The following is a 10,995-nucleotide window of genomic DNA, read 5'->3' as shown; positions in this document are numbered from 1 at the left end:
CTAGGAAGGTGGTGGAATCTCCTTCCTTAGAGGTTTGTAAGGTCAGGCATGAAAAGCCCTGGCTGGGATGATTTAGTTGGAGTTGATCCTTTTTTGAGGTCCCATCCAACCCTGATATTCTGTGATTCTATGACAGCATCACTACACTGAACATATAAAAGTTACGTTCAGTGCAGCTCTGTTCGGATCATTTGTTTGAGAGAAAGATGCAAATTAATATTTGCTGACCTGAAACACGGGCGGGGGGAGGTCAATTGCTTCCAATTTTTAAATAGCTATTGTTTGTTTTTGATGATGCAAACATCGGGAAACCTACAATTTATGCAAGAAAGTATTTCAAACAAAGCAATGCTATGCTATTTCACTTCTTAGTAATTTCCTTGAGTATTTTCTGACGTATTGCTACGGACTAATGTAGGTCCTGATCCAGCAATGTCCTTAAGCACATGCTTATCTTTAAGCACAAGTAGTCCTGTTCATTTCAACCCCAAGATTTATTTTTTGTTTGTTTTTAAAATGTGTAGGGCCTAACAAAATATGAGATCTTTATTATTTTTAATTTGGGTTTCTTTTTATTTGCGCTCTGAGCCTTTAGAGCACACTTGATTAACATTTTCAGGCTTTTCTCCACAACTGTGAGAGCTAGATACTGACTTTTGATTTTTAAATGAAAGCTGGGATTTTCGTGCAATGATTTTTCAAGCATGTGGGCCTTCATGCTAACCGAAACAATCACAAGAGTGCAAGACCGAAGTTAAGCATGTGCTTCAGTGCTTTGCTGGGTTGGGGTCGTAAGCAGTTTGGGTAGTGCTTGGGCAGCAGGATGTTAAATGTATGGATTGTTATCGATTCCAAAGGAAGTATACTGGGAACAAACTCTAATTAAAAAATTAAATACAGCTGTTTTGAGTTCCTTGCTACATTTTTGTTATCCTCAAGGGAAAAAAAAATATATCCACAATATTTTTGGAGAGTGTTTCAAACAACAGAGAGGCAAAAATACACAAGATTTTCCAAGGGGTGGGTCAGTAGCATATGCTCAAAACCTGCGAAGAACTCTTCTTCAGAGATGCTTCAAGGGGACCAGGAAAAACCACCACATAGCTTATGCCCAAGAGTTCTGACTACGTAATGGAGCATAACAATGCACAAATTAGTCTTCAGGTTTAATTTTAAAAATGTTTTTGAAACATGTTACCAGTCTGTCTTTAAAATCCATGTACCAGCACATCTATGGAGAAATGCAAAAAGGTCCCATGATCTCGTATATACCCACCTTGCATGGGTGTGAACTTGTGGGAGATGGGGTGCTGCTGAAATCAAGCAGATTTTATACAGGAGTGAAGGAGGATTCAATTAAGTAAAACCCAGTTGGTACAAGTGTCAGAATTTAGTGGTTCAGCTCGGGAGAGAACAGCAGCTGAATAAATTGTTTCTTAAGTGAACCCAGCTGCAAAGTCACTCAGCTTTGTGCATCATCTGAGAGCAGACGGAGACTTTTAAAGGCGCTTAAGCCAAGACGTCTAGAGATTTGTTATTATAAAACAGAATCTCTACCCAGTCAAGCTTTACCTCTCCGTTCAGCTCATCTCCCCCACACTAGCAGGGCAGAAGTAGCAAAATAAATACAGCTGGCTTCCATTCAGCAGACCGCCCCATAGCAAGCTTGGTGGTGGGGAATGTCTCTAGCTAGAAAGCTATTCTGTGGGGGGGAAGGGGAGGCATAGACACCTACAATATTAACAGGCTGTGGCATGCTGCGCAGCTTCAGAGAGACTCTTTCAAGACAAAGGCCCAAGTCCTGCTCACTTTACTCACACAAGTAGCCCAACTGAAGTCCAGCAAGATCCGACTCCAAGGTTTCATCTTCACTGTTAGAGACTCCACTGTAAAAAGCTAGTGGAGACTTTCCGTGAGGCAGGTGAGGTCATCCGCAGGCCAGGTATGGTGCTGACCTCGTGGATAGCCTCCACTAGGATTCTCCTGCAGAATAGCCAACACCCGTTCAGTTATCCCACTGCAACACACTCTTTAGTGGGGAAGACATCACCTGAGCAGGGAGCTAAGAGTGCTGTCCAGGTTACTATCAGCACCAGACTACAGGGCAATGCTACCACCTCACGCCTGGGAGACATTACTCCTGACAGCAAAGCTACATTCACAGCTGAGACTGTACTTTCGTTCCCGTTTCCAGTGGATCAATTTCAAACAAAAGAACTTCTGAGCCGAAAGTTTATGTAGCTGTTTCTTATTTTTGGATCAAAAATTTTCAGTCAAAAATTTGCAAATTTGACACCATCAGTTCAGGATTAAACAAAGACTGTGAATGGCTAGCCAACTACAAAAGCAGTTTCTCCTCCCTTGGTGTTCACATCTCAACTGCTAGAACAGGGCCTCACCCTTCCTGATCAAACTAACCTCGTTATCTCCAGACTGATTCTTGCCTACATATTTATACCTGCCTCTGGAAATTTCCATTACATGCGTCTGACGAAGTGGGTGTTCACCCACGAAAGCTCATGCTCCAATACGTCTGTTAGTCTTTAAGGTGCCACAGGACTCTCTGTTGCTTTTTACAGATCCAGATTAACATGGCTACCCCTCTGATACTCAGTCAAAAATGTTATTTGCTGTCTTCTCGCTACAGAATGTATGATCTACTAAGCTTGAAAAAGAAAAGTTGTTTAAATAAAGAAATTGCACAAAGGAATTTAACACGCAACACATCTGCCAGACATTACTCTCCTTACAGACCAAAGCATGCTCTGATCTATAAACATTCATTTCAGTGGTCACTCATGTTCTTCCTTTTTAAAATCCCTAAGAAATTAAATTACCCCCTCCCTCAAAAGTGCAGCATTGCAGCCAAGAACCAACAGGCACAATAGCCAGGAAACTCAAGTTATAGTTCTCATACTGAATTTAAAAGGTGACTGGCAAAATATTAATAATGTGGTTGGCAAATGCATAACATTTAACATCTACAAGAATGTAAACAAGGGGGTAATGTTACAGTGGTTGAGTACCCAGAACTTCGCACAGCCTGAGCAGGGAGTTGAATTTTAAATTCTCGGCCATGACTATTCACTACGTATTGGTTAAATGCTGGGTGCTCTATAACAGTGGTTCTCAACCTGCGGGACATGTGGCCCTAGGAGTACGCAGAGGTCTTCCATGGGTACATCAACTCATCTAGAGATTTGCCTAGTTTTACAACAGGCTACATAAAAAGCACCAGCAAAGTCAGTACAAACTAAAATTTCATACAGACAATGACTTGTTTATACTGCTCTATTCACTATACACTGCAATGTAAGTATGATATTTATATTCCAACTGATTTATTTGATAATTTTATGGTAAAATGAGAAACTAAGCAATTGTTCGGTTATAGTGTGGCTGGGACACTTTTGTATTTTTATGTCTGATTTTGTAAGTACAGTGAAACCCCGCTACAATGTGATGTTTGGGGTCCAAAAACTTCCATCGCGCTAAATGCGGGGTCGCGGTATAGCAGGGTTTGAAACCAGTCTGTTTGTCAGTGGTCCCCAACGTGGTGCTTTGATGTGCGCCGTCTAGTGCCTAGTGCCCAGCAGGGGAGAGGAGCCGTGGCCCCCCGCCTGCCGGGGACAGAGAACTCCGAGGCTGCGAGCGCCGGCACTCTCTGTCCCCGGCAGGTGCGAGGCCGCGGCTTCTCTCTGGCCTGCTGGGGACAAAGAGCCAGGGCCGCCCAGAAGATTCCGGGGGCCTGGGGCTGTTGGCGGCAGGCGGCTCCGGTGGACCTCCCGCAGGCACGCCTGAGGGAAGTCCACCGGAGCCACGGCACCAGCGGACCCTCCGCAGCCACACCTGCGGGAGGTCCACCGGAGCCGTGGGACCGACAAGCGGCAGGGCACCCCCCATGTGGCAAAATGTCTAGAGCCAGCCCTGTTCGGCGGCAGGGGGCCCTTCCATTCTGGGACCCGCCGCCAAAATGCCCCGAAGACCTGCAGCGGGGGCCCCCCGCCAGCGAATTACCGCCAAAGCGGGACCCGCCGCTGAAGTGCAGCCTGCTCTTTGGTGGCAGGGGGGCCCCCACCGTGGCTCTTTGGGGCACTTCGGCAGCAGGTCCCGGAACGGAAGGGCCCCCTGCCACCGAATTACCGCCGAAGACCTGGTTGCACTTCAGCGGCAGGTCCCGCTTCGGCGGTAATTCACTAGCCAGGGGTCCTTCCACCCCAGAGCGGAAGGACTCCCCCACCAGTGAAGACTGGGAGCGGAAGAAGCTCCGGGGCCCGGCCCCGCAAGAGTTTTCCAGGCCCCGCGGAGCGAGTGAAGGACCCCGCTCCAGGGCCCCCGAAAAACTCTCGTGGGGGGCCCTGTGGAGCCCGGGGCTTAGGGCAAATTGCCCCTCTTGCCCCCCCTTCTGGGCGGCCCTGCAAAGAGCATCGGTGCCTGCAGCCCTGGAGTTCTCTGTCCCTGGCAGGCAGGGAACTGCGGCTCCTCTTGAAGCCAGAGAGAAGCCGCAGCCCCACACCTGCCGGGGACAGAGAGCATCGGCTCCCACACCCCTGGAGAAGCGGGAGAGAAGCTGCAGCCCGTGTCTGCTGGGGACAGAGAGCACCAGCGCCCGCAGCCTCGGAGTTCTCTGTGCTCGGCAGGCACGGGGCTGCAGCTTCTCTCCCCTGCCATGGTGTTGGGGACCACTGGTACAGTACTGTATTATGCCTTAAAGGGGAGCCAACCTATGATCGCATTATATGCGATTTCGTGTTATTGCGAGGTTTTTAAGTGAGGTGGAACTTGCAGGTAGGCAAGACAAAGACTTCTGAAAGGGGTGCAGTAGTCTGGAAATGTCGAGAGCCCCTGCTTTACAGTGTGGCATTAACAGTTTTTTTTGTATTAAATATCATTAAGCTCCAGTGTAACTGATTCCCTGGTCACTGTGGGTTTTTTGGTATCTTACCATCACTTTCCTAGTTCTCAGAGCAGGCTACTGCATTTTAAGATAGAATATAAGAACAGCCACACTGGATTGAATCAATGGTCCATCTTGTCTTCCAACAATGGCCAGATGCTTCAGAGCGGATGAATAGAGCAGGCAATCATCAAGTGATCCATGTCATCCACCCCCAGCTTCTGACAAACAGAGACTAGCAACACTCAGAGCATGGGGTTGCATCCCTGTCCATCTGGGCTAATAGCCACTGATGGACCTTTCCTCCAGGAACTTATCTAGTTCCTCTCTTGTATGTGCTTGGAATTTAAAAACTTTCTAGACAGAAGCAGCTTGGCCATAACCACTTCACCTGAGCTTGCTGAACCCACACATTACACCCATCTCTCCTCCCCTGCCCTTTTCTATCATTTTTCTTCCACCGCTCACCAGTGCATCCTCCAGAAGACTGGGAGGAAGGGTTGCTTTAAGAAGACAAAAATGAAACTGAGCAGCTAATGTGTTTTGTCATATCACAGTACCTGACACTGGGGGCCATATTCTGGTGCCCTGTGTAAATGGCTCCAAAATAGACTCACAGCTGTGTGCTCAGATACCACAGTACAGGACTAGATCCTGATTGGTCAGAGGATCACCCTCCACATGGATTATTCCTACTAGCAGCACAGATAATCTGTGCCAGGGAGGCTGCATCATTCCTGTCACTTGGTGGGGGGCCCATGTGTATAACCATAAGAGAACAGATCCTCAGCTGCCACAGCTCCACTGAAGTCAGTGGAAATACCACTATTTATGCCAGCTGTGGATCTGCCACAGTGACCACAGTCCCAGCCTCCAGGCTGCCCCCAGAATGACCCTCTGGCTTTTGGGGGAGAAAACCAGAATTAGGGTTGCAGACTGATTATCTGGCACTTACATACGCACACACAGAATTTGTGCAGCTAGAATCTGCTCTAAATTTCCCATCTGAGGCCTCCAAACATTATTCAAAATCATACAATCTGTGAGCTTTAAACGCCCTAAAGCAGAAGTCTGCAGGCCGCTTGTTGCAACTGCCTTTGGAACATTTTGTCAGGTTGTAAAACCATCTTAGTTCCAGCCAGTATCAGCCACCTGATGCTGCTCTCAGTTGTGTTGCAATAATTACTAGGCATGGAGGCTATAAGTCGGCCCCCGTGATCCTGTTCTGAAGTTAATTCACATTGGCCTCTTTCCAACAGGTAATCACATAGGGATGTGTTTAGAGCAAAACAAACTGGAACTTCCATCTTGAGTGGGTCCCTTTAATGACATCTTGGTGCTTTCACACACAAGGAGGGTGTGAGTCGATTGCAAAGGCACATGTGATTCAATGAGAAAGAAGATTCAGTGCACATACACCCTTGATTAGCTGAGCTCAGAAGCCAAAGTTCTCTGCCTCAAGTCCCAATTATTCATGTATTTTGTATACTGTGTGTGTTTTCGAGCTCCTAAGCATTTTCACACAACTACTGTGCCTCTCATAGACAGATCTGAAGCACTGGAAATATTTGACTGGGAAGACAGGCCACGCCCCTGAAAAGTTGGATCAGATGACAGTGTTGCTAAAGAAAATTCCCAAACAACTAGGGTGACCAGACAGCAAGTAGGAAAAATCGGGATGGGAGGTGGAGGTAATAGGAGCCTATATAAGAAAAAGACCCCAAAATCAGTACTGTCCCTATAAAATTAGGACATCTGGTCACCTTACAAACAACGTTACCACAAAAGTTTAGAAGACCCTCCCATACACTAAAATTACACATGGCACAGTCTGAATGAAAACTAAAAACTGATAAAGCCCTGGAATTTAATAGACACACATTACTTATTTTAACTTGATCTAACTAAAATACCTACATTAAAGAAAAAAACTAGTAATGTTTAGGGCAGGGGTTTTCAAACTGGGGGTTGGGTGCCCTTAAGGGGTCTCAAGGTCATTACAAGAGGGGTCACGAGCTGTCAGCCTCCACCCCAAGCCCCGCTTTGCCTCCAGCATTTATAATAGTGTTAATATATTAAAAAGCGTTTAATTTATAAGGGGGGGGGTCACACTCAGAGGCTTGCTGTGTGAAAGGGGTCACCAGTACAAATGTTTGAGAACAACTTAGGGGATTCTTTTTGGCTATCTGAGCAGTGGAAGGGTGTTTTATCTTTTAAGAGTTCTTTATTCTCTGTTGTGAAGAATTTATGCTAGTGCCAGATTTATCAATTTCAAGTCTGATCCTGCAATGAGTTGTCCCATTGGGAGTGCTCGTTCTTGTGTTTGCAGGATTGGGTCCTAGGGTGACCAGATGTCCCTATTTTACAGGGCTGGTCCTGATATTTGGGGCTTTTTCCCATATAGGTTCCTATTACCCCCCACTCACTGTCCCGATTTTTCACACTTGCTGTCTGGTCAGTCTATTGGGTCCTGATTCCTTACACCTCACGGTTATTTGTCTTAACAAAATCTGCAATTTTGTTTTAAAATGTCAACATGTCAAAATGTTACACTGCTGCTTTAAGCCACAAAGCCACACAGACTTACTTCCTTGAGGTTTGTTTCACAAACAGTCACAAAAGATGCATGCCACAAACACAAATAATTTCTGACTCAAGATTCCAGGCGAGTTACTCTAACTGGCTATACAGTCCTCTCTCATTTTAAGAGAGAGAGAGAGAGAGAGAGTGTGTGTGTCTGTGTGTGTGTGTGTGTGCACGCGCACTCAAGCTCTGAGTAACAACTAACCAGTCACTTTAACAATAAGCCACATACAGTTCTGTATTATTTTATACACTCGGGTTTTTAAGTTTAGGGAGATCAGGGAACAAAGAATTTGCAGCTAGGAAATTAAATATCGTGCTCAAGCTTTGAAATAAATATTTTAGACACTTTAGAAATATGTAGAGACACAAAAAGGGTCTCACACAAGTTGTATGTTGCACAACACACAGAGCTCCACTGACTTCCTCCTGAAGTTTCAGGAGGTTGGAAAAATGACTAAGAAATTATAGCGACCGAAGCATTTTGTCTAGACGAGAAGTGGAGAACACAATCGTGTATTAAAGAAAAAATGATCCAACTTTCAAATGACTCTTTATATTTAATCAGAACAAAATGCAACTCGAGAGAGGTTTAAAGCCAGCGAGTCGCAGTAACCAGGCTTAGCAGGACAGAGTCAAGTTGAGGGGGAAGAGAACAAGTCCAAGCCCCCGCACACGGGCAGATCTTCGGGAACCAACGGAACTCGGAGGGGAAGGCAGGAGCAGGAGCGAGAAGCTCAGCCGGGGAAGGGGTAGGGCGAGTGGGACGGGGGGACAGAGAAGGAAAAGGGGATGATGGAAGAAGGGAGCCCGGAGAAGGGCAGAGGAGCCCGGGGCACGCTGCAAACGGCGCTGCCCGGGCAGGGGCACTCACGCAGCTCAGCAGGGAGCAGACCCCCAGGCAGGCCCCCATGGCGCAGCACGATCCAGGCGCAGCGAGCCCCGCTCCAGCCGGCTCTCGGGGTTACAATGTTCCCGGGGCTGAGCTCCGCCGCCCTTCGGCCCTTTCCGCCTCCGGCGCTCGGCTGGTTCCGCCGGGCCCCGCCCGCCGAGCACCTGCCGGGCCGGGCTGAGTCACGCCTGGCTGGGTTCGTGAGCCAGTTGGGGCGGCCCCGGGCCCGGCGAAGGGCAGCGCCGTCCCGCAGTGACCAGCCCGGGGCTCCCCGCTGTGCCAGGGCCTGGTGCGCGCAGTGCCACCCCCTCGGCCCCTTCGAGCGGGGCTGCTGCACGGGGCGTGTGGCAGCAGAGCAGCCAGTGATGGGAGGGGGCCGGATCGCCGTTCCCGGGGGTGTGACTCCCGGGCACCCACCGCCCGTGTTTGCACCGCGTCCGTTACCGCAGAATAGTCGCGCTGGACGCTGGCCGAGCCCGGCGTATGGGGGACCTCTGCCCTGCAATGAAGCACCCACAGCTGCCTGGGTCCCCTGACTGTGACCCAGGGCCCAGGCGGTAGAGGTGTAACAAATACAGCATAGATCGGGGTAGGCAACCTATGGCACAGCTGCCGAAGGCGGCACACGAGCTGATTTTCAGTGACACTCACACTGCCCGGATCCTGGCCACCGGTCCGGGGGCCTCGGCATTTTAATTTAATTTTAAATGAAGCTTCTTAAACATTTTAAAAACCTTATTTACTTCACATACAGCAATAGTTTAGTTATATATTATAGACTTATAGAAAGACCTTCTAAAAATGTTAAAATTTATGACTGGCCCGCAAAACCTTAAATCAGAGTGAATAAATGAAGACTTGGCACAGCACTTCTGAAAGGTTGCCGATCCCTGGCGTAGACGCTCTCTGCTCATGGGGTCTCAGCACCAGGCTCCAGTCCAAGCCCAGACATCTACACTGTGATTTTATAGCCCTGGAGCCAGTGTCCTGGGAGCCCAAGTCAGCTGACCCAGACCAGTGCGTGTGTTTTACTGCAGTGTAGACATACTCCGAGTGCCCCCAGTCAGAGATGTTGTTAATGTACGTAACCTAAATTGCTTCCACTAGTAAACAGCTCAGTTCAGGGGTCAGCAACCTCTGGCATGCGACTCGCCAGGGTAAGCACCTTGGCGGGCTGGACCTGTTTGTTTATCTGCTGCCTTCGCAGGTTCGGCCGATCGTGGCTCCCGCTGGCCACGGTTCACCACTCCGGGCCAATGGGGGCTGCAGGACGGGCGGCCAGCACATCCCTTGGCCTGCGCTGCTTCCCGTTGAATCTGTTGAGGCGGCAGGTAAACAAACTGGTCCAGACTGCCAGGGTGCTTACCCTGGTGAGCCATGTGCCATAGGTATCCAACCCTTGGCTCAGTTTCTTAAAATCTAGCCCTAAATCTCTCCCGAGCCTCAGTTTCCCATTTTCCCCATGAGCACAATGGGGAAAATACCTCAGAGGGGTGTTATAAGGCTTAACTGGTTAGTGTTTATGAAGTGCTGCTGTTAAGGTGTTTAGGACCATGTCAGTCTTAAGTACTGGTGTGTTATGAGCGGGGTAAAAACTCATTGGAGTTGGTGGGCAGAAGAGCTGCCTTTTATCCAAGATAAATGTAAGAAGCAATTGAATTCCTTCATGGTCTAGGTAGCTGAAATAATAGGGGCCCCTGCCCAAAACAGAGCCATGTGCAAGGCTAGACTGAGATCTGAGCTAGGCAGCCCAAGGGGGTTCCACAATGATCTACTAACAAACGCTGGGGCAGGGGATTGATTGGATTGGAGCAGTGTGTCTGTGTGTGAGAGAAAGAAAGAGAAGCAGCAAGAAGCAACACAGAAACAGACACAGAGAAGGAGCAGAATGCTAAGGAATAAACAGAACAAGTGCGGGGAACATGACTCATAGAAAAAAACTAGAGAGTAAACTTTGGGGCTGAGTGCTAGCTGAAAAGTGGTGTGGGACTCTGAACAAAGAAACCATCTTCTGTTTAATTCCTATTGTATTCAGGAAAACAGGTCTTTGCACATTCTGTGTAAATAAACAAGAGTGCATCAGAGAAATACCTTATTCATATCATCCATTTCTCCTTCTAATGGAAACAACCGTCAGGGCCTCCAAAATTGGCAAACTGCTCAAATCAAAAAGGAGTAACAGTTGCTATGATGATGAGGCTGTTAGGTGAGCCAATCAAATGCAGATTTCCACATTCTCCTCCATCCTGCTAGGAAAGCAATGAAAGTACACGGAGAAACTCTGTGATGTGGAAACCCTGTAAGATTTGGTTGTGTAACTGATCCATGGGAAAATTCTCCGAAGGTAAGAACAGGCAGAGCCCTAAAGAAATGAGACCACTGGGGAACAATGTACTATAGGAAGATGGTTTTCCCATCTCCCTGTACAGTAGAATTAATTTCTTAGAGATCCAAATGTGGCCACGATATGTCCCAGTGTAACTAAACAGTTTTAACCACAGGAGTATGGGTTTTCATGTGGCCTCTGCAGCTGAAAAAAAAAATCGATGAAAAACTATCAATGAGCAGCTCTCCTCCATGAGTGGTCACAGCCCAGGAGAACATTTCTCTACCCTGCCAAACA

The 10,995-nt window shown here is 47.9% G+C and overlaps 1 protein-coding gene across 2 annotated transcripts in view; it reads right to left on the bottom strand.

Annotated features, from left to right (window-relative positions):
* The window catches only part of SERINC2 (serine incorporator 2), a 155,577-nt gene extending 147,093 nt beyond the window's left edge, over window positions 1-8,484 (bottom strand). For both annotated transcript variants that reach the window (XR_012654855.1, XM_032802231.1), the window contains exon 1: window positions 8,355-8,484. Coding sequence is in view for 1 of the 2 variants with exons in the window: in XM_032802231.1 (XP_032658122.1) it covers window positions 8,355-8,393 (39 nt within the window). In the remaining variant the exon portion in view is untranslated. The remainder of the gene's footprint in view (window positions 1-8,354) is intronic.
* Window positions 8,485-10,995: the final 2,511 nt, after the last annotated feature.

This window comes from Chelonoidis abingdonii, chromosome 25 (assembly GCF_003597395.2).
Source record: "Chelonoidis abingdonii isolate Lonesome George chromosome 25, CheloAbing_2.0, whole genome shotgun sequence".
NCBI lineage: Eukaryota > Metazoa > Chordata > Testudines > Testudinidae > Chelonoidis > Chelonoidis abingdonii.
This window is presented reverse-complemented; position numbering and strand designations above follow the sequence as displayed.